At 44.8% G+C, this 22,122-nt stretch overlaps 3 protein-coding genes across 8 annotated transcripts; 2 read left to right on the top strand and 1 right to left on the bottom strand.

Annotated features, from left to right (window-relative positions):
• Positions 1-870: 870 nt before the first annotated feature.
• Positions 871-17,172, top strand: LOC135388736 (aldehyde dehydrogenase, mitochondrial-like). Of its 2 annotated transcripts, none has more exons than XM_064618496.1 (11): positions 871-1,220; positions 1,471-1,575; positions 6,882-7,022; positions 7,085-7,164; positions 7,268-7,379; positions 8,640-8,882; positions 8,943-9,045; positions 11,514-11,863; positions 12,394-12,551; positions 12,608-12,722; positions 13,259-15,936. In XM_064618496.1, exons 1-11 carry the CDS (start codon positions 1,101-1,103, stop codon positions 13,322-13,324), a joined length of 1,593 nt encoding a protein of 530 aa, XP_064474566.1. In that variant the 5' UTR covers positions 871-1,100; the 3' UTR covers positions 13,325-15,936. The 2 variants fall into 2 exon arrangements, with proteins under 2 accessions (XP_064474566.1, XP_064474567.1); XM_064618497.1 differs by lacking the exon at positions 13,259-15,936 and adding an exon at positions 17,028-17,172 and having other exon boundaries at positions 873-1,220.
• Positions 17,081-17,984, bottom strand: LOC135388739 (6-pyruvoyl tetrahydrobiopterin synthase-like). Of its 5 annotated transcripts, none has more exons than XM_064618501.1 (6): positions 17,849-17,984; positions 17,716-17,795; positions 17,620-17,663; positions 17,498-17,552; positions 17,368-17,440; positions 17,081-17,306 (listed from the first exon to the last, which is right to left on the bottom strand). In XM_064618501.1, the coding sequence occupies exons 1-6, from the start codon at positions 17,947-17,949 to the stop codon at positions 17,186-17,188; spliced, it is 474 nt and encodes a 157-aa protein (XP_064474571.1). In that variant the 5' UTR covers positions 17,950-17,984; the 3' UTR covers positions 17,081-17,185. The 5 variants fall into 5 exon arrangements, with proteins under 5 accessions (XP_064474571.1, XP_064474572.1, XP_064474570.1 ...); XM_064618502.1 differs by having other exon boundaries at positions 17,620-17,642; positions 17,849-17,982; XM_064618503.1 differs by having other exon boundaries at positions 17,198-17,306; positions 17,368-17,438; positions 17,537-17,552.
• On the top strand, positions 17,262-21,801 carry LOC135388738 (uncharacterized). Its single transcript, XM_064618499.1, has 8 exons — positions 17,262-18,361; positions 18,430-18,495; positions 18,630-18,765; positions 18,908-19,015; positions 19,082-19,169; positions 19,345-19,477; positions 19,905-20,029; positions 21,249-21,801. The coding sequence occupies exons 1-8, from the start codon at positions 18,166-18,168 to the stop codon at positions 21,453-21,455; spliced, it is 1,059 nt and encodes a 352-aa protein (XP_064474569.1). The 5' UTR covers positions 17,262-18,165; the 3' UTR covers positions 21,456-21,801.
• The last annotated feature ends 321 nt before the right edge of the window (positions 21,802-22,122 follow it).

The following is a 22,122-nucleotide window of genomic DNA, read 5'->3' as shown; positions in this document are numbered from 1 at the left end:
GACCCGGGCGCGCCGAGCCCCAAAGGTTGGTGTCAGTCTCCTAGCGGGACTTCCCGGGGGAGGCGGCGCCCACCCTAGTTCATGTTCCGGGGAGGGGAGGGGGGCAAGGGCCCCCGCGCCCCCCCGCAGTCGGCGCCTATGCTATCGATAGTGTTTATAAACACAATCGATAGTACTATTCATGGTTCATCACTGTGTGCAGCACCGGCACCGGCAGCAGACACCACAGCCAATGCCTCCTAAATACAGAAGGCCTCCTGCCTCCTTTCCCTCCTCCGCTACGTGGACATATAAAGTCGGAATTCGTCTGCTACTGCGATTCGCCGTTCTGCGAATTAAAGAACTCGCAAATGATCACAGCTAACTTGAAACCTGTAGACAAAAAGTGTGTGAAAAGAAAAAAGCCTTGTGAAAGATGTGGGACCGTATTGCGCTTTATTTTAAGGTTTTCCCATTTAGTACACGGGGACGTACTCGCAGGCGACTGTGGTTCGTCTCCATGGCTACGACCGCTGAAAGCAGGTTCGTGATTGGCTAGCGCCGTTGAAAACACGTTTCCTGAGTTGCCTCTTTTTTAGTTGTTCACGCCGACGAGCAAGCGGGCTTTCTCTACCATAGAAATCATGATTTCTATTGATGTTAACATTGCCTTGAGTTTGAGGGGGAAAACACAGCACGAGATGAACAGATAGACTCACGAACCAGCAAGCCTGCTCCAGCTATGTTCATGATTTCTGTGTTTTAGGTGGTGTTGGTGTTGCCATGGTGTTGCAACAGCCAACGCCACAGCCCACAGCTGCGCACGCGGAACAATCCGTGCCTTTCCATTGGTCGGACGCCACAGGCGTGTTCGGATTGGTTGCCGGAATTTGGAAAACGGCGCTTCGCCTTCGCGCTGCGCTTCCTCGCCTGCGTCCTGCATTGCACGGTTGCGTTGGTCGTGTTGTTGCGTGCTGCGTGATCTGCACGGAACGTAAAGCCAGTCACCCTGTGCATGTCACGCCTCTTTTTTACTCGTGCTCTGCATTTCAAGCGAGTCGTGCAAACCGGCAAAGCATATTCAAGGGACACTCAAAGTCAAAACCAGCCGTGATTTGGAAATGCTGCGTTACGCCAGAAGGAAATTTTATGTTAACGTCTTCCGAGCGTCTTCCCGTTTCCAGTCGTCGGCAGCTGCGGCAGCGAAGCCCGTCTCTTCTCCTGACATCAAGTACACTCAGGTGACACGACATAATCTTCCATATGTTGACACTACAGCTCATAACTGGGAAATGCCTCAATGCCTCATCCACTGCCGTTCTATATGTAGCATATTCTGCTGGAAGATTTATCTCTGCAGGCTTGCGGCGTATCTGTTTATCACATAGAGCCTTTGCGAAAGTATCTGCAAACATCAGACATCACTTCATGCCTGTTGCATATGTATATGTCCACTTCCTGAATCATAACCAGGTTTGCTCAATGTTGCAGATTTTGATTAACAACGAGTGGCACAACTCTGTATCTGGCAAGACTTTCCCTACAGTTAACCCTACGACAGGAGATGTCATAGTCAATGTCCAGGAGGCGGACGAAGTGAGTGGATTGTGCTTTGTGCTTGTGCAGCTCGACGAGACTCGCTGTGGAATCACTGGCGCACCACACTGGTGCACTTGCTCTCTTGGGATGCAGACATTGGAATTTTGTAATATCGATGTCTGGAGCCTAATATCAATGAAACATCACCATATTGACACCACCAGAAAATATATGCAAAAACTATGAACAAAAATATCAAATTATAATATGTAAGTATCGATAGTTACACCTAATCCCTTTTGACACAGTGCAGGCTTCCATTGAAGCCGGTGCGAAAACGACATTGAAAATAGGAAGCTACACATGTTTATTCTTCGGGCTTCTTGGTTCACTTATTTGGGTCTTCTTGGCAGATTTCTTCAGTTCGTCCCAATTTGTCAGATGGCGCTGTATCTACGTTAGGAGCAGGTTAGGAGGGCGCTCTCACTTTCGGTTTTGTTTTCGCGAAACAGCATCCCAAGCAACAAAACAAAGGTTGGGCCAATCTTGGCAATAGTTAGGCTGGCCTTGGTTGGTAACATCATCGGCCAACAAGCTTGTTTCTTGATATGGATCTGTACTCTGGCCAATGACTTGCCAAGCACTGGCCAGCCTACCTTGTGCCAAGCTTGTGCCAAGATACCAAAGCATTCCTGCGGGGCGTCACTCATATTCAATTGTCTCGCGGCGTAAGGTAACGATTTATCATTATTTGTTTTTTGCTCGTATTTCCCACAATGGACAATGTGCACAGCGTTTCAAAGTACCAAAAAATAAAAATAGAGTGGGAGGATCATACAAGCTCGCAAAATGCCCGAGACCACTAGGATCAAACAGCTCACAAAGAAAAGCAATTGCATTTCTTTCCCGAGGAAGATACTATACATAGATTGTCTTGCGAGCTTCCACAAATTCGAGAGCTCTCTTTGCCTGTTAGTCAAAATGAAGGGTGAGGTGTCTGAATTTAGTTCGATGTGTGCGTAAAGAACACTGAAATGATGAATGGCTTGTTCTACTAACTCACCATGAAGATAACTTCTCTGTTTCTTAATGCTTTTGGTTTGAGACATTCACTTGGTCCATCGAAAGTCGAACTTATGCACTGCTACACCATTCCGCGTTATCCCCTCCCCAAGGCGACCTACTGAGATTGGACCAAGCTTGGCAAGAGCTTGGCCTGCCAACGTAGCCGTGCCTGGCCAGCACTTGTCCAACAAGCTCATTTGTTGGTATGGACCTGTCCCCTGGCTGACGGCATGCCAACCCAGACAACACGAAATGGTCCGATAAATGTTACTGGGATGTCACATTGGGGATGTTGCGGACATCCCGGGGATGTTCCAAACACAGCCTAAACTTGTCCCAAAAATGAAAAAATAAGACACCGAGAAATGTTTCAGGGAGATCCTGTGGATGTCCTCGAGGGATGTGCATCAGACATGAATGGGATATCGCTGAGAAGCCCCTCCCCCTCGTGCCGTCCCCGTTTTAGTGCTGTCCTTTCCACTTTTTAAGCTATATAATATATTATAAGCACTGCAAGCAACATGCACACACCGTGAGTAAACATGACAACATTTTATTGTTCCTTTGAGTTACATCTGTCATCATCCAGCACGTTGACCATTAATACTATGAAGCTAATAAAATATCACAGTTCCAACAAATACTAACACTTGTACGGGGTTATAACTATTCCCTGTATGCACTAAAGAATCCAAATGAGGGGATAGCAGCTGCCGCTTCTAAAGAAATTTAAAGCTCCAAATAGATTGTTAAAATTGCCCTCTGTAAAAACACTAAAGGGTTCCCAACCCGAAACGGGTCAAATGGTGAGGTAGCAGAAGTTTAAGCTCATTATAAGCAAGTATAGGCATTATAATATGCAACTGCAACATTCATGAAATCCCTTCTGCATCACACCGCAGCGTCGGACTTTGATAATGCAACTCGCAACAAGAAAAGGCAGTGCAAAAGTTCAAATAGGATGTTGTAAGTAACGACAGGTACTGAACATATTTTCCCTGAAATTTTATTATGTTACCTCGTAGAGGCGCATTTCTGGCTTGGATAGCTGAGGAAAGAGCAGAAGCTGAGGCAGAGGTATGGCGAATACGGCTGACTGCAATTCAATAGAGAGTTTTAATGCACCGTACGCTATCGCCTTTGCGTATATAAGGAATAGCGTGGTGGTTCTGCGCAATGCGTGAAGCATTCTCTATGTTGTGGTCGTGCACAGAACCAGCAACGCTAGCTCTTGCGTACGCAAATGCGTTAACGTACGATCCACTAAAAATCGCTATTTATACAGAGGAAATGAAATGTACAGGTGAATATGCAACAATGGTATAAATGCAAGACATACCCACAAGCCCGTAGACCATACAAAAAATTCAGTGAGTGTGCAAGGAAATTGTCCAAACGAAACAACAAACAAAAGAGTCCAAACTAACAAAAGAGCACAAACTGGAATGTTCCTGGTACAGGATGTGGGGCAGTTCAACTGCGCTTCTGGTCTGGGCAGCCGAAGGAAGAGCAGAAGTAGAGATGGAGCGAATACGGCTCACTGCAAGACAACCATACAAAGGGAGTTAAATGTACAGGTGGATATGCAACGGTGCCAAAAATGGGAGATTAATCACAAGAACGTGAAACTTGCTCTCAAACATGATGTGGCAGAGTATAGGCCAAAACCGATCTTTTGTCAGCGGAAGTCCATTGACGTTCATAATTACCGCAATTTCGTATAGTATTTGCATGACTTAATCCCTCCAGTGCGTACCTCTTGCCAAACCGAAATGGCAATATTTTCCATCTTCCATTCCTTCCACACCGGATCCAAAACGTGGGGTTCGTAGCAGGACATTGCTACCACAAGCTGGGAGATCGATAAATGACGGCTGCGTCTTCAGCAATTTCAACACTTTTGTCAGATCTACATGTCACACAGACGATGCAAGCGCCCACAACCTCGGCCGCTCTTCAAAGTTAGCATGCAGAGGAACACTGGATGGGGAAGCGTCTCCCTCGTATTCTTGGTTCTGACAACTCGATTCCATGGATGTTTCACTCAACACGGTGTCAACTTTGTGAAAGGGTAATAGACTAGAAACCGCGAAAATGTTAGCTGGCACAGCTGTGTTCTCAACAGACACAGAACGGATTTCATATCTTCGAAGGGCACGTTTTGGAGGAAGTAAAAGCAGCAAGTGAGGGCACATTAATTGCTGATAAGTTTCCTTGCACCGCTTTCCCTAAGTGACGGTGAAATATTTGTCTACATTTCTTCATAGTGAAATACCTCTCAAGACTATGCAGCCCACACATAATCCTAACGTCACCTCGTCTGCAAAGAGCAAAGCAACCGGGAGACGCGCTTTGTGTTTCAGCTGCATCTGCCTGACGTGGTCATGATGGGTCTGCACCCGCAATAGTAGTCACATAGCAATGCAGTTCAAGAGTGCAGAAAGTTTAAATATACTTACTTTTGCTTGCCATTGCTAACGACAGTTCCGTAGCAGAGTCGCATCACAATGGACGCCCGAGCGGCCTCCTTCCCGCTGCTTTCGGTACTGCTCATCGCCGAACGTCCCAATTTGGCATCCACAGGGCGATTTCGCGGATTTCAAATGCTGCGTTTCAAACGCACATCCTACCAATGTACTAGATACATCGCCTGTGGGACTGCGGATGTTGGGACCTGTTTGGGATGTCCCTACAAAGTTTCGTGTTGTCTGGGAAACATCGCTCTGCCTATTACTATGCAACATTGCGCCAATGTTGGCTGGCCGAATGAGTCGTTGGCCAGCTGTCATCCGACTTTTTGCCAACCGTCGACCATTGCTTGCTTGGGATCGCCATAATATCTTCTGCGTTTCCCTTCATCTTTATATCAGTCACAGGTGTGTCCTGTTGCAGTTTGTCGCATTCCTGGAGGATGTGATTCAGGTCTTCAGGTGCTTTACCACATAGTTTGCAGGTGGGGTCGATGCCCTCTCCAGACAGTTCTTTTCTTCTGGTGTTCGTTTGTAGGCATCCTGTTCTTGCCTAGAAGAGTAGGGTACATCCCCTATCTCCTCTGTATTCTGTACAGGTTTGCGGTTTCGGCTTGTGATTGTAAATCTTGGGACTGCTTTTTCCCTGTGTTTTTCCACCAATCATCAATTTCGACTTGGTTTATTTCTTCTGTTGCAATTTTCGTCCATTGTTTCTCGCTTTGTACTATCTGTCGTTTGGTACCCCTGCTGTATTTCCTGTCCTATTGGTTAATTTTTTTTTTATCCGTCCCGATTTCGGTCTGCAGAGTCTGATGTGGTGGAAAGTCCTCTTTGTAGTCGATGTTTCAGGCAGATGAATCTGGCGTCTCTTGTCGAAAATGAGGACCATCCCATTTTGCCCTGTATTGCCACGTGTGGAGTTGCACAATTACCACCTAGTAACCATTTGCCGAGTTCACGCTGGTATCAGTAGCGATATTTCCACCAGTATGACCACATACCTCGAGACAGAATGCAAGAGATTGGACCAGAGTGGTAGCTAGTTGGATCCATACCTGAGTGTCCTCAGTATCTGTTGTTAAAGGAGCACTGGAGGCCCCCTCCATAGATTGTTTTTCACTGACATATTCTGAAGCAAGGAACATGCGCGCTTGTGCAAGAGTGAGGATCATAGCCGACGCGTACATGAAAAAGTCTGATGTGCACACCGTCTAGAAGTCCCTCACTTCCTTCAGAGAGCCAGTAAGTAGAATTGGCTCGTGATATTAAATGAATATATTAATAAGTGATGCCGATGTCCCTCCCTGTCACTAAACGACTTTGAGAGTCTGCCGCAAGTAGTGGGGAATGAGACCTTGTGACGGTTCACTACGGTGGTGCTACATCACACAGGTTTATCGTAATGATCTTCCGATTATGTCATAGGAGATCGGGCACGACCTCCAACGTAATACCACGCCGCTCATGGTTGCTTCCTCTGTACATTTTTGAAACTTTAAATTGTGCTGCGAGAAATGCTGTACAGCAAAAACATTGTGCGCGGTGTCTCAGGATAGCCTGCCTGAGAAACCACGACGTGTTTTGTGCAACGCTTAGGTGTCGTTTTCATTGCTCCTTTAAGATGCCTTGGTGGCACATCCCTCCTCAGGGGATGTCCAGGTGGTCCATGTGTCTGCGATGTTGTGTCTTACCTTTTACCTTGCACGGAGCAGTATAATTGGACTTTGTAAAGCCAGCTAGCTGTAGATTCGATTGTCTGTCCTGATCTGTTTGATTGGATGGCTTGCTTGGTTATACTTGCTTGATTTGATATCTGTCCTGATCTAGGCAGACGTAGAGAAAGCAGTGAAAGCGGCTCAAGATGCTTTCAGGCTGGGATCGCCATGGCGATCCATGGATGCATCAGACAGAGGAGTGCTGCTCAACAGGCTGGCCGATCTCACCGAGAGAGACAAAGCGTACATCGCTGTAAGGGGAGTCTCTCATTACAGAGTGCCCCATCAATCTCAGCTGTGCCATTTTTCTTGCAGAGCCTGGAAACACTGGACAATGGCAAGCCATTCTTAGATGCTTATAATGTTGACCTGAATTTCGTAATCAAATGTTTCAGGTGGGCAAAAACATGCGTTGCTGTGTATCTATAAGAAGCGTCTTTCTACGGCTGTGTTGCGTTGAAGGATAGCAAAATTTGATGTGGAAATGTGTTTCCATAGATACTATGCTGGGTTCGCCGACAAGAATCACGGAAAGACCATTCCGATTGACGGAAACTTTTTTGCTTTCACGCGCCATGAGCCAGTCGGAGTCTGTGGACAAATTATTCCCGTAGGTATTTTCTGAGTCCCACTGTCTCTACGGGCTACATAACGTAGGTTAGCTTGTCGAAAAGTTGTAATTCGAAAGTTTTCAAAGGTTAAAGCTAATTACTCTCCAAACAACTGCAATTCATGGAGTTATTCAGACTAGCTTTCTTTATCTTTTTTCCTTCATACCTATGTCAGTATTCTCTCCTGTCATTGTCAGAACATAGACCCTGCTGCCTCTCAAGCGTGAACCGCATGACCCGAAAAGCATCCGAATTCTTTCCGAACCGAATTCGGGACCAAACTTTTTTCTGAGAACAGAATTCCGTGCCGAATTCGGCCTGATCTGGCCAAGTCAGATTTCTCCTCCGAAATGGGAAGTGACGCCAACCGAAAAAGTAGAAGCATCCAATAGCTATCCAGTCGGAAGGAGGACTATAGCAACGATGACGTAGCAATGGGGTTGACTGTTGCCGTGTGTGCGACTTCTACCCTTATGAATACAGGGATTATCTCATTGACCTGGCTGGTTGAAAGGCGATGTTCCCCAAGGCCAGAAGTCTTCAGCCGAAATTCGGGGTGCATTTCGGTAGCATGCGGTGATGCACAGAAAAAAGTTTGGTTTCGGTTCGGCCAGTTTTCGGACAGTTTTTGTGCCATGTGGTTCACCCTTTAGATGGACTTAATATTGATACATGTGTCTGCTTGGGTTATGTGTATTATGCAGCGGAAAGCGAACATTTACACGTGATGTCCGTGCCCCTGATCAAATCCGGTTCAGCCAGAATTTGGTTGAATCAGGTTCAGATCAACCTGATTACACCCGAATCATTGGAGCAAAATATAAGCGATAACCGTTTAGCAATAATATATACCGTTATCTGCCCTGATTTGTTGAAAACAGGAGGCGTACTCCTTTTTTGTGACACTTATGCTGTTCATAATTGTCACAAAAAAAGGCGTACGCCTCCAGTTTTCAACACATCAGGGCAGATAACGATATCATTCGAGACGATGGCTGGCTAGGAACGTGCTATGCAGTGAAGTTCATTTTTAGGAGTATGCATGTTCTCTTGACGGTGAATACTGTCAGCACCTAACGTTACAGAAAGGCGAGCGAACCACTTTTTGCTGTATTGGCAAGCGAGACAATTTCCCTGTTTGCTACTTTTAATTGTGACGTTGTCTTTCACATTCACTTTTTGAAGTTGTGCACTTCTTTTTGGGTGGGTACAGGTACTGTTTAACATTTTGCGGTTGACAATCTACACTATTTGGCCAGTGGAACTTCCCAGCCATGATGCAAGCATTTAAATTGGCACCAGCATTAGCCATGGGAAACACGGTAGTCATGAAGCCCGCAGAACAGACTCCACTGACTGCACTCTACATCGGACAACTATGCATAGAGGCCGGCTTCCCTCCGGGTGTGGTGAATTTGGTTCCCGGACATGGACCCACTGCTGGCCAGGCCATAGCTAATCACATGGCTGTTGACAAGCTGGCTTTCACAGGCTCCACAGAGGTACACAGCTTACACTTAACTGCATAAGCTCAGTTGCGAATACATGCTCACTTGGTGCAGGTTGGGAAACTGGTGATGGCAGCGGCAGCTCGAAGCAATCTCAAGAAGGTGACACTGGAGCTTGGAGGGAAAAGCCCCAACATCATCTTTAAAGATGCTGATTGTGAGTGTGCAATGCAGCCATGGATACTGTCTAAATACGCTGCAGAGTCTCCCTGATTGCAGTACAGTCAAGCTTGTTTATTACGACCTTCATTATAACGATAACTCAAATATTGTGATCAAATTGCTCAATCAGCTGACACACTGACGTACATGTAAACAAAACATCGATATAATGATCGCTGTGGAAGCATCTGCTCGTATTAGTGATCAGAATTCTCCCGACAGGAGGTGAAAATCGAAAAACGAGATTGTACTTTATCACGTACCGAAAACTAGAGGTGTGCGAATACTGGTTTTCAGGACCAAATCTAATACAAATCGAATGGTGCCACTGTCGAATGGAATCGAATTCAGATATTTTCGAATAATTAACGAATAATTATTTTGCCTGCATCAGTCCACAAATAAGTCCTCAAGTTTCACAATTGCTGTGCCGCAGCAGCCCAACCATGCTCCTTAAATTTGAATCCTAAATGAGATGCTGCAAGAACTGGCTAGGCATAGACTTTATTACTTCAGGTTTCCATGCAAGAACACCAGCTGTTCAACGTGTTCAGGCAAAAAAGATTGCCGTCCTGTGGCCGCAGTATGGCCACAAATAGAAAACTGTAGAGCTGCGCGAATAGCAAAATTTCCATTGCGAATTGAATGGAATTTACTTTCCAGATTAATGTCAGCCGAGACTAACCACCCTGTCTCTCGTTCCTTCCTGCTGTCCTCTCTACGGCTGTCCACATTCATTTGCAAAAATTAAAGGGGCACTAAAATGCAAAAACAACGTGCTCTCAAATGAAAGTCCGTGTTCCAGTTAGCGTAATGCAAGCAAAATTAGTTCACAGAGCGCTACCGTTTAGCAGAAAAATGGAATGACAACAGAGCCGTCTTTGGCGGCAACGAATGGTATACCCAGGAGGCAAAGATTGGCGGCATCCAATGAGACAGCAGGAGAAGCGCGTGCATACCTATCGTGGACATGTGGATTTGGAACGGGCCCAATCACAGTGTTCCGTATATGCGCGGCATCATGCGCACTGCTGCATTTTTCGATACCGATTCACTGAATTGTAGGCCACAATAGTCCTCGCGAATGTTCCACTGACAACATTAGCTTCATGTCCTTCGTATAGAGACGCCAGTCCGCTTCGCAACGCGCACTATGTTTTTCACCAGGACTGCTCCATGGCGTGGTACGTGCAGCATGGACTGCATGAGCTGAAACGACGTTCACTGCTTAACGCCGAAGCAAGAAAGGGTCCGGTTAAATTTTGATTGTTGCTTCGTAACTGATTCAAAACTTTTAATTATGATAAGAAGTATGAAATTAACATAGCGTGTCACGTAATTTGAAGTCAACTTGTTTTTGCATTTTAGTGCCCCTTTAAGGGGGCACAAAATAATAGGGTTTAACAGCATTCAACCGTCAATTGCACACTATGGTGGTCCCGATAAAAATATGAGGCAAATTGCACTCGATATTATGCCCCTTAAACATTTATTTTACGACGTTTCATTGAAATTTTTTTTTTCTGTCGCAAAAAGAGTTCTTTTCCTTAACTTGACTGCCCCCGCACTCATCCGGCGTTGCACAACAAGGCTGCTTCACCCCAGGACACATCGTGGCCGCTGCTGCCAAACACACACAGGAGTTGCTCAAACTGCTTTGCATTGCCTGTAAAAACATGTACAAATTAACTTTTGAAGCTTCAGGTTCTCATGAGAACGGTCTTCTGCGGTGGCGCAGTACACAACGAGCACTGGGTCCCAGGATGTACTTCGATAGTGACGGGTCCGCACCTATCCAGCTCGCTTTCATCGGAGGCGACACTGGACTCCTGAGCTGGCTCCTTATATATTCATTGACTTCAATTGGACAGTGTTAGCCTTCCCTTATTGTTTTCTTTGGTGGTAGCCAAAAGAGTTGTCACGCTTTCCCCGTTTATTTTTTTATTCCGCGTTAGTGCTGTGAAACAATTGTGCATATGAGCGGCGTACAGATTAGGACAGATGGAGAGAGGACAGTAGGAAGGAGTGGGGGACAGGTGGGTGGTATGTGTCCTATGCCGATTTCATGGGGAACCGCTGACATTTGTCTGGAAAATCTTCAGAAAACTCCAGGAAAACCCCCCCGAGTGTCACTTCAAATTATATGCAAATTCGAATTAGGAGATTTTGAATTAAAGGGATTGCACTGTATCTGCGCATGAGAATGTGACTGCGACTGGAACTCTTATTGACTAAATCCTTATGGCTTGCGTGACATGGAAGGAACACTAGTAAGCATTTACACTAGCCTTTGTCATTCCGATTTGCAAGGAGCTGTATAAAAATGGCAATATGCAACATTAAAAGTCATACACTGAGAAAATACTCAACTCGCCTCCCTGCAAAACGGCCGATCGGAAACCTACGTTCCTCCAAAAAAACTGTAAACGTTCCGAGCATATGGATGTAGTCTTGTCTGCGCAGTGGATGATGCGATTGAGGCTGCACACTCTGGCATCTTCTTCAACCAGGGCCAGTGTTGCTGTTCTGGGTCTCGCATCTTCGTCGAAGCATCCATCTACGATCGCTTTGTAGAACGCAGCGTGCAACTCGCCAAGGCTCGAGTCTTGGGTGACCCCTTTGAGCCAACAACCACCCAGGGACCACAGGTCGATCAAGACCAACTCAACAAGATCACGCAGCTCATTGAATCCGGAAAGACAGAGGGGGCCAAGCTACTGTGTGGAGGGAAGCGACACGGCTCGCGTGGCTACTTTGTTGAGCCCACTGTCTTTGCTGAAGTGAAGGACGGTATGCGTATCGCCAGGGAAGAGGTAAGAAAAGGTGTTGATCGTGCTATGTCAGTGTAGTGAATAGTTGGTGTCAAACTTTACTATGACCACGTTTCAAAAGTTAATGAAGGAACGGTTCAAGTATATACTCCTAAAAATAAATAAAATTTGTTAAATTGCAAGGTCACAGTTGTAACAATTGCATTTGCCATTAACATTAATTAAAATTACTCTGAAAAGCAATTGATATGTGTGCATGTTTCAAACACTGTGAATGAGTAGTGTGGTGATCATGGTCCTTTCCGTCACCTGTATTGTTCGTAGCTGTGGTCGTGCGACTCGTTTAGTTTTGATCCATCTTAAATACGATAGTATTACACAAGTGTGTGATGCCCGTTTTTGGAAAGTTGACACTTCTGTATTTAAAATGTTTATTAGAATGGATGTCACTATGGGTGACGGAGATCGGTTTCTTGAATGCATTAACTGATTGTGGTGTGCCTATGCTGTGCAACATTATATGAAAACAAATATTTTTTTCACTATAGCTGCACACTTGCCTCTTTTTGTAGATATTTGGCCCAGTGATGCAGATTCTGAAGTTTGACAATGTCGACGAACTTATTGAGCGTGCCAACAGCACAGAGTATGGCTTGGCAGCCGGCGTGTTCACCAGGGATGTGGAGAAGGCGCTATATTTTGCCAGTAGCCTTAAAGCGGGAACTGTTTGGTAAGAACGTATTGAAATGGTCAACAGGGACATATGTAATGAACATTTCTGCATAGGGTCAACTGCTACTATGTGTTTGGGTCCCAAATTCCCTTTGGGGGTTACAAGATGTCAGGCATCGGTCGAGAGCTCGGTGAATACGGACTGGAAGCGTATACGGAAGTCAAAGCAGTAAGTCGTCTGCTGAATGCTTGTGAATTGAATGCTTTATTTCCATTTGCAATGCAGGCAGCAAGGAGCAAAAAATTGCTTGTGGCAGCTTGACAATGCTCTAGCCTCATGTTCACATGTACATCCTTGTGTCTTCATGTTTTGCATTTTTCAGAAACCAGGAGGCAAAGGTCCAGTTTTAATTTTAGGAGCTGCAAAATCAGATCATATTGGGTGGGAAAGCAGATTTGTGTGTGGAAGATTTTAAAAAATCTCTTCTCATTTCAAATGAACATGTGATGCTGAATGTGCAGAAAGTAGCGTTCCCCATAGCTCCCGTAGTGGTGGCCAGATTTGTGCTTTGCAAGCTTGTTTTCGGGGCTATTACCCTTGATGACTGTAATGGAAATTGGGGAGCGAAAGCTGGTTTTGCCACGTCTAGACCTAAAATACAAGTCGCTATTTACATGTATGTAGTGTAATTCCTTAGTGAATAACTAGCTAATGCAATGTGTTACATTGAAGAGTACCTGCTAATGCATGAGGATACTCACTAGATAAAGCCTCTGTTGGAAACGAAAAGAAGAACGAAGAGAAGAAGTGACGGAAGACTTGACACGTGAAACAGCGGTAAAGCTACGCCATCTCTTATGCGAGAGAAGAGGATTGGAAAGTGCCTGCCCTCCGCGTCCTCCTATTGGCCCGCATCAAGGAGGCGGAGCCTCCCTCGCTGTTGGTCAGCAAACGCAATGATAGTCCTGCAGTCTGATATGAATGTGCGTCATGCAGCAAGAAGCAACACTTTAGCTGGATCAGCATCTGTGACACACCGAACAAAAGTAAGACTGCCAAAACTAGAGCTGGTGAAGTTTAACGGACAGAGAAGCACTTTGCAGCAATATTGGGAGCAGTTCAAGGTGATGGTGCACAAAAATGAGAACCTAACGGATGTAGACAATTAATGACAATGTAGACAATTATCTGAAAAGATGTGTAACGGATGACACTGCGGCAGCGATACAGGGTTTGCCTTTTACGTCAAGGTGTTATAATGACAACATCAACCCCCTGAAACGGAGTTTCAAAGATTAGGAATTGATCGTCCAGTCACACATGAGGCACCTCATCGACTTGCATCCTGTTCGCCGTTCTGATGATGTCAAGGGTCTTCGACGCCTCTACGATGATGTGATGGCGCACGTCAGAGGACTTGAAACTCTGGGAAGGAAGCTGGAAACCTTCAGTAGCATGTTATTTCCTGTGGCACAGCGGGCGTTGCCAAGAGATCTTCTATTGGACTTCAACAAGTGGATCGTGGAAGAGCCTCTAGGCGTCCCAGCAGAGTCAAGGAAGAACAATCCACAAGCAGATGACCGTCCACTTCCACCTCCAGCTCCACTACCTTTGTTCACAAAGCTGCTAGACTTCTTAAGGACTGAAGTTCACAGCCGTGAACACTTGGAGGCCATGCAGTCATGCACTAGCGGAAAGACTACGGTGTCGGATAATCGAGACGTGACTAATTCAATGTTAATTTGAAATGGACACAGCTGTCTAAAATCTGTGGAGGAGCAGGTCCCCATCGGCAGTGTGCATGATGGAACCATACCAGTACGGTCTCCAGGGGAAGGCCGCCACCTGTCAGGAGAGGTAATCGTCGAATACTCGGCAGCTTCTGCTAGCGAGCAGCAGGCGCGGCCTCCACTCAGGGAGGGTATGGGTATAATGTTCGTGAGGAACTAATTTCTCTTTTTCTGGCGCTCTTTTCTTCGCGAATTTAAAGTTCTAATGGCAGAAGAATACGAGAACAAAATACATAAGAAATAAGGCCCAGGACATAAAGACAACTTATTTACGCGGCTTATTGCTTATTACACTGCATTGCCTCATAAGTAGGGCCTGGAATTTTAAGCATTTGCCTAAAAATGCCTATAAACACCTAAATGCAACATTTTCAGGGTTGCTTGCGTTTTTATCGAGTCTATTGAATTGTAGCCGTTTTGAACATTTTTAGATGCGATAACGACCTTTTTTTTAGAGGTGCAAGGGCGAGTGCGCCTTTCAAGCTCATGCTGAGTGCAGCATTTTGCTTTTCGTTTCTGCGTGTTTGCACCTTTTTTCGTTTGGTTTCCTTCAGTATTTTGGTTTGCTAGAAGGGGTTCATGTATATTTGATCAAAATATTTGGCCTTTCGAGAGCTTTGAGGGCGGAAAACGAAAAGTAGTACTCAGTATCACATGGTTCTAGGCCGCCTCAGCATTTGTATGCCAAGTAGTCAAAGCATGTGTGGTGCCGTAGCCTTTTTTACCTGGGTGGAGCATTCTGAAGCACCAACAAAGTCAAAGACATGCACAGAAGCATCAACCTATCTTCATAGTCTGGGAGCTTATCGTACTTCATTGCGTAGCATTCATAACGTTTGTGGTGTGGTACACTACTTTATTTAAAGTTTTTTTGTCTCCGGTAATACTCCAACTGTACATTGCCAAAGATTGACAGTTATTGCCTATTCTGCTGTTTTGTGAGGGCCTAATCGCCTGCCTATTCCCATCGTTTTTAGTGCCTAAATTTCCGGGCCCTACTCATAAGACGTTCAGTTCTAATCCATTGCAGGTGGAGATAGTAGTCCAGACTTCGTGAATACTGCACGGATGTCTGTGTCCCATGATCCCAGTTCCTTGTAGGCCTGGATCATCTAGCCAGCGTGTATGGCTTTAAGCAGATTGGGCCTTCGTAAAAGTTACCGAATCACTATGAAGTGCCAATCGTACCTGCTCTGCGTACAAGATACAGCCGAGTAAGGACCCCGTAATAGCGTCCCTCTGAGTCGGAAGGGCTCAGAAGGAAGCTAAAGGGAATGGGTTACTGCCCAGTTGTGATACCTTTTGTTAACTTCCTCCCCTAAGGAGGGCCCCTAAGACACCTGGCGCAGAGTCGATGCACCACGCTACTGCGGATGTAAGGTCCCGGTAATTATTGCCTGATCCTGGCTCCTCACAGATTCACGAATTATTTAACCAATTATATACAGTAGTTCCCTCGTGCACGACACTGCCGACAGGGACTGTTCTGCCATGTGCTGGAGATTTTAGACAGCAGTGTCCAAAAACAGTACTTCAAGTTAACGAGGTTTCACTGTGCATACAGAATGTTTCGATGGTAACCAGAATACAGGCTGTTTTACGAAAAATGAGCCAAATTTTTAGAAACTGGTTTACCGCACACCAAAAAGAGAAACCGCATAGTGTTACCAGTGGTGTGAGAATACTCAAATTATTTTTGTTTTGTAATCAATTAAGTGAAATTAATTAGTCAGTTCTTTAATTATAAGGATTAGAGCCAAAATGTCACCGAGAAAGTTGTAGCGGGCAATACGACGACACGGAACCAGTTGATTGCAACTTTGTACCTCTAACAGATCCTTTTTCCCCGGCTCCAAAGACTAACTTTCAGGTTTGCAAAAAATTGACGTGGGACCTGTCGTAGACGCACAAGGAGTCAATGTCAAGCCAAAATGTCAACTCGAAATGTCAGTTAGAACTGTGACTAGTCTCCGTTCGATAACAGGATGCTTGAGAGCACTTTGATCCGGCGCCCCTGCGCATCTGCGACAGGTTCTGCCTCTGTTATTTGCAAACCTGAAGGTTAGTCTTTGGAGCAGGGAACGATAGGGATCCGTTAGAGGTACAGAGTTCCAATCAACGGGTCTTACGTCGCTGTATCGCCCGCTACAACTTTCTCATTTACATCTTGTGTCTAATCCTTATAATTAAAAAACTAATTAATTTAACTTAATTAATTACAAAACAAACATAGTTTGAGTATCCTCACACCACTAGTAACACTATATGCAGTCAATCTTTTTGGTGTGCGATGAACCATTTTTTTATAAAGACCTTGGCTCATTTTTCGTGAAACACCCTGTATAGACAATCCAGTGGGAATTTGCCGACTACCGGTGATCGGCCGACCATTGGCAGTTGGTCGGCAAACGACTTCATCGGCCAAGAATGATTGAAACAAGCATGGGCCAACGTCACTAACAGAGTATGTTGGTCAACGGACGCTGGCCCCACAGCACGCCAGACACCTTGCTGACGTGTTGTTAAAGCCTTGGCATGCATCGTCTGGCCAACATCAGGTGGTCATCGTGAAGAGGTTCACCAAAAAGAACACAGAGCCGCTCTTTTCGCTAAATAGCAATACATATCACGAGATTTAAACCGTATCCTGAAGGCAAGCAGGAAGATGTTTAGCATCACAAATCTTTGATGTGCCGTAACATAACATCCTTCTGCAGTACTGAATTTTATTCTCACTTTGCAGGTTGTTATCAAGGCACCACAGAAGACAAGCTGAGAATAATATTAAGTTCAATGTTGATTTTGAACCACATGTGTATGGAATGTATACAGCAATTTGTACACCAGTGTAGTAATATAAGGAAAAAATATATATCTTGTTAGAAGGAGTCCCGTTTGCATTCATGATGGATACGTGACAACGTTTTTATCAGTTTCATGTATCTTGACGAAAAGCTGGAGTCGTGGTGGTACCACCTCCCTCAGTTGGTGCCACACAAAAATGGCAATGTTTTCAGTTGTGCTGGAAAAATATTTTCATATCAGAAAATTTGTACTCGCCAATGTGTGTTGAGACTTTGCACCTGACTTTATCTTTGAAATAAGGAACGTCCTCATCTATGTTCTTGTGGTCTAGCACATCCATAATTGCGTCCTGAAATAATGCAGTGAACGCTGTAATTATTGGAGTCAAGTTCGTAGCAGGACTTTCCTTTATGAGTTGCTTGACATCTGTGATATTTATCACCATACCTGTGGTGGGGTCCACCTGTGAACCCAACTGTCCTGTTAACCTCTATTAAGGTAATAAAAGCTACGCAATTTGCCAGGCTTACCTCGCCGCGTAACGTTACTTCCACTGCAAAGATTATATATTCCACTGCATATACAGGCGTGAGCTTTTTAACCTCACAGAGGCCGAAGACACTTACGTTTATAGTTGTGTCCGTGTCCATTGGGGTTATTGCATTTGCCATAAAGTTCGCGGTTTTCTTCGTCAGATAAAAAAGGGCTGAAAATATCGGTCGTTAAGTTTCTTTGCCGTTCACAGTGTAGTCTACAAACCTATGCAAACGATGACATGCACTGAATGTCTCTATCCGAGTGACAGAAACTAAAGGAGCAGAGCCATCCCCGGAAGAACCCATGTTCCTTCTTTCACCCATTACCTACTCCCATCTTTCCAGACGATGACGATAATCTGATAGATACTACGGTTGTCATGGAAACTCCAATTGGCAGTCGGCTCTATGGCTTTGGATGCAAAATTGGCTAGCCTCGCGTCTTATGACTAGGCTTTTGGACAACTTTTAAGCCGTGAATAGCCACACAGTTTGTTGTACGCATTCGATTATATCTTGCAACATGTGCGATCGCACACTATGTTGAAAAACCTTCTACCACCAACACTAAGCTCACTGAGACTGGTGATATGCAGTCGTGAATTCGCCCATCAGACTGTGGGGCAAAGGATATCAGAGGAACGTGTAGTGCATCACGTGTATAGGGACCTGTACCCATGGAAATCGAAAGGCGAATTCGTCAATCACATTGTTGATAGTATTTTCTACAATGAAGGTATAGGGTTGATTGCATTTTCTACAATACGGGTAGAGTACCGGTCACGTCGACTATTTTTCTTTTAGGCGGTCTAATAGCATTTAACAAGCCCTATGGAGTTGCCATAGAGTCGGAGGACAAACACCGGAGCTGTAGGTTTGCTTACAACTTCCACTGCTGCGATTTTTTTAGATTAGTAACGCTGATATACTGTTCTTTGTATTATACTGACAGGGTTTACATCCTGTTAGGTTCGTTAATGATAGTTCTTCCGACTTGATTCCAGCACACAGTTCATTCACAAAAAAGAGACAACACATTTCTGGGATAGGAGACTGTCCCTACAGCATAGAGGATTCTTTGTCGGAAGTGGCCAACTGCCTTAAAGTCGAGCATTTGACGTGCGTGAAGTCTGCTGAAAGGTAGGATGTAACTGTGTTTTGTAAATTTTTAGTAGGAAACTTTGAGTAGTAGTATTATTTAGTAGTAGGTCGTGGAAGTGCCATACACTGTGGAAGGGTATCATTAGCATAAGGACATCCATCCAGAAAAGTTTTTGTTCAGGTACGCCAGTGGGCTGACCCTTCTTGCCTGTACAGAGGATGCGCTACGTAGTGCCAAGAAAGCTATACTTCGAAGCAAACCCATGAATGTGCCCTACATAACTGCCTGGTAAATGTTCTTTCTTGTTACCAGTTTACGTGAGTCACTCATGTTTTTTTCGTGTCCCTTTCGCAGGATTATTACAAGAGGATACCCCGCAGAGCCTACCTGTCGGGAGCGTGTGGCCATGAAGTTTGTTCAGGTCGGCCAAGACGAGAAGCAGGTAGAATTTTTTTCAAGGCTGATATCATCACACACTTTATTAGAATCCTTTCTGTAAAAAATAAAGTACATATTACCAGCTTAGTGGATCTTAAAGGAATTAGGTAGCATTCCAGTATTCTTCACAATTATTGGGACCTATATCATAAGCGTGAGCAACCCCCCTTGGCTCTTAGGTTACAGTCGTGAAAGAGTTTTCCAAGAGGGATGTCCTGCGGAAGCAAGTCAAGCCAGTGTTGGTGGAATGGAGCGTGCTGGCAAAAAATACGGTACTATCGGCTAGTCTGATGGAGATATCCACCACTTCTGGTACGCACTTGAGATTTCTTCTTTACTCTTTCCGTTTTCAAGTAACACAATTTTACGAAGCACAGGAAAGCTGCAGAAGTCAAAAGTGAAAGACATGTTTCTTCTTTGAGAGCGTGTCCTCAGTGAATGAACACGTAGCCAAGTTTCATATTAAATTGCAGGGTGACCGTACGTATTGAAGTGAGATAATAAAAAGAATTGCTGGGCAGAACTGTAATGGCACGCTAAGAGACCATGTTTTACATTTACTGTCAATCTCCAGGGTTTTCTCAAATTTGCTAACACCTTGACACTAAGCTAGCACTTTAACCACATTTACCTGTAGGAATAAAACACTGTTATTGCAATGATTATTGAATGTACCGAAAAGTAGAGCGACAGTTGCAAAAGTGGCTTTTGGACATTCAGAAAGATTTTACTTCTTCAGTTGGATGGCATTTTCTACGTGCGTATCCTGCAACTAAGGCGGCCTGCGTTCTGGGAGATCCAATGAATCGTGTAGCAGATGTCCTTGGGAAGCCCTTACCCCTCACCCCGCTGGGCGGCATGCAGGTATGTTGAATTGACGGCGTGATTCATTTGAGCCAATCGAGTTCTGATTGTGCCGCAAACTAGGAGCATCTGACTTGGGTCAAGCTTCCTGCACCCGTGATGACTTGATTTGCCTTTACCTCTTAAATTCTATGCAAAAGTCTTGTTGTCGTGCTGGAATAAATAAAAAAATAGTGTGCAGGTGCATAGTACAGGAAAAATGGGAAGAAATATTTGGCAGCTCCTTTGCCACTAGAATGTGTAAATGTTTTGCAGAATGCATTTTGCAATGCAGCACAGCTATGACTTCAGTACATACCGATTATGACTTATTATACATTTAGACTACAACTTGTTCTCAAATGAAAGTCCGTCTTTCAGTTATAGTATAATGAACGCAAAATTAGTTCACACAGGGCTTCAATTTAGACGAAAAATGCAATGAACCAATGCAACTGTGCACGCAATAATTTCTTTATGCACAGTATGTCAGCACTATTTTTACAGCTATGGACTAACCTTTTTTTGTGTGTGTCTGTGTGTTCATACATGGAGGTGTGCGAGGATGCGGTTATATCAGCAGATATCCGCGCTACATCCTGATTTGCGGATGAAGTTTGTATGGTTCAAAATCTGCGCTGAGAAAATGCGCATAGAACCGCGTGCCTCCGCGGATTGCGCAGATAACCGCATTTTACCAGCTATCGTCTCTGCCGGGTTCTCCCCTAGGTGGCATCGCAGTTCAGAGTGAATCGAGAATGACATGCCGGAGCGTGTCATCCGCTGCGTTCTATTTTACTTAACTGCTCCTGCCGAACCCCGTCGTTCGATAGGTCACATGTCACACAATGCAGTGCTAGAAGACATTGAAGTTAAGCTTCAATGCGGAACCTATTGCCTTGAGAAGAAATGAAGCTCTTTGTTGACAACTAAAACGTTTCTTATTCCAACATTTTTGTCTCGTAAGGTCCTCTCCTACGAATGCAGTAATCACGGATACACGGATATACTCAATGTTCATGTGGGTGCGGATGCGGATATACCTATTTTAATTAGCGCGGATGCGGGTGCAGATGTGGTTCTTGCAAGCGCGGATACTGTACTGATGCGGATTCTATAAATGTTATCCACGCTCACCTCTATTCATACACCATGTGCTGAAAATGGTACATCGCCAAGCTGTGTTGTATTTTGTTTTTACTGCACGTTAGTCGACCAATGTCTTACATGCCTGTCACAGATCCTACCGGAGGCCGTCTGCAACCAGCTGAAGATCCCAAAAGGCGTAGAAGGTAACAGGAGAGTGCCTACGATGGTACATTATCGTCGCCTTGCATTGCCTGGCTACCGAGGGCAGATGGACTTTACAATCACCAACCCTCATTTGCCATTGCACTTTGAATGGACACTGAAGCAACTGCAGCTGTTGCCCAGTACTATAACATGAAGTTCAGTGCTGTACATGAAGTGGTACAAGATGATAGTTGCAACTTCCTTGCAGCCCCAGCTCATCCTAGTAAGGTCCCACGGCACCAGGAAGGCCTTGTTATTTCATACGATTGCTGTCAATTTTATAAATTATAGGGCAAGCAGAAAAAGTACCAGTTTCTTCATATCAGAGGTGAGATTGGGAGACGAAGCTGGAGTGGAGTGTGGATTTGTTGATAATGTGGCCTGTAGGACCCACAAAATGCTACATCATTGTTACCTTAGGAATATAATTTAATGACATTGTTGTCACCTATCTAAGATAGATGCCATTTTCATAGACAGAATAAACATTTGCCACCTATCGCATTGTCCTCTTTCCTTAGCAGCTTACGTCCTGATGTGGTGGTCAGACAGACCTTAGTTTCTATGCAACGTCTCTATGGTACATCTCAGGTCAACCTTAATAATAACACTGGAAAAAATGTGGTCTCGTTCCCGAGTGCGATTACAGCAACCCTTGAGGGCCATGAGGAAATCGTAATTGAACAAAATTATTCTGTTAGTTTAACTCCAGAATTTTGTTGACTTAACATTCCTTTAGTGCCCCAAGGGTAGTGGTTGTCTCGGTGGGAAATGCGACCGAATTTTTTTCACGGTGTTATTAATAAGGTTAACCGGAGCTG

The sequence above is a fragment of the Ornithodoros turicata genome, chromosome 3 (assembly GCF_037126465.1).
Source record: "Ornithodoros turicata isolate Travis chromosome 3, ASM3712646v1, whole genome shotgun sequence".
In the NCBI taxonomy this organism is placed as follows: domain Eukaryota; kingdom Metazoa; phylum Arthropoda; class Arachnida; order Ixodida; family Argasidae; genus Ornithodoros; species Ornithodoros turicata.
Note: the sequence above shows the minus strand (reverse complement) of the source record. Positions and strands in the feature narration are given on the sequence as shown.

What these genes read in the sequence shown, in the direction of transcription:
- LOC135388736 (XM_064618496.1), top strand. Translation starts at nt 1,101, where the DNA reads ATGCTGCGTTACGCCAGAAGGAAATTTTATGTTAACGTCTTCCGAGCG. An exon ending in ATGTCCAGGAGGCGGACGAA is followed by an intron (nt 1,576 to 6,881) that starts GTGAGTGGATTG and finishes GTCCTGATCTAG; the next exon opens with GCAGACGTAGAGAAAGCAGT. An exon ending in GAGACAAAGCGTACATCGCT is followed by an intron (nt 7,023 to 7,084) that starts GTAAGGGGAGTC and finishes TTTTTCTTGCAG; the next exon opens with AGCCTGGAAACACTGGACAA.
- LOC135388739 (XM_064618500.1), bottom strand. Translation starts at nt 17,949, where the DNA reads ATGGGTGAAAGAAGGAACATGGGTTCTTCCGGGGATGGCTCTGCTCCT. An exon ending in GCATGTCATCGTTTGCATAG is followed by an intron (nt 17,796 to 17,848) that starts GTTTGTAGACTA and finishes CGATATTTTCAG; the next exon opens with CCCTTTTTTATCTGACGAAG. An exon ending in ACACGGACACAACTATAAAC is followed by an intron (nt 17,664 to 17,715) that starts GTAAGTGTCTTC and finishes CTGTATATGCAG; the next exon opens with TGGAATATATAATCTTTGCA.
- LOC135388738 (XM_064618499.1), top strand. Translation starts at nt 18,166, where the DNA reads ATGTTGAAAAACCTTCTACCACCAACACTAAGCTCACTGAGACTGGTG. An exon ending in TGCGTGAAGTCTGCTGAAAG is followed by an intron (nt 18,766 to 18,907) that starts GTAGGATGTAAC and finishes GTTTTTGTTCAG; the next exon opens with GTACGCCAGTGGGCTGACCC. An exon ending in GTGCCCTACATAACTGCCTG is followed by an intron (nt 19,016 to 19,081) that starts GTAAATGTTCTT and finishes TCCCTTTCGCAG; the next exon opens with GATTATTACAAGAGGATACC.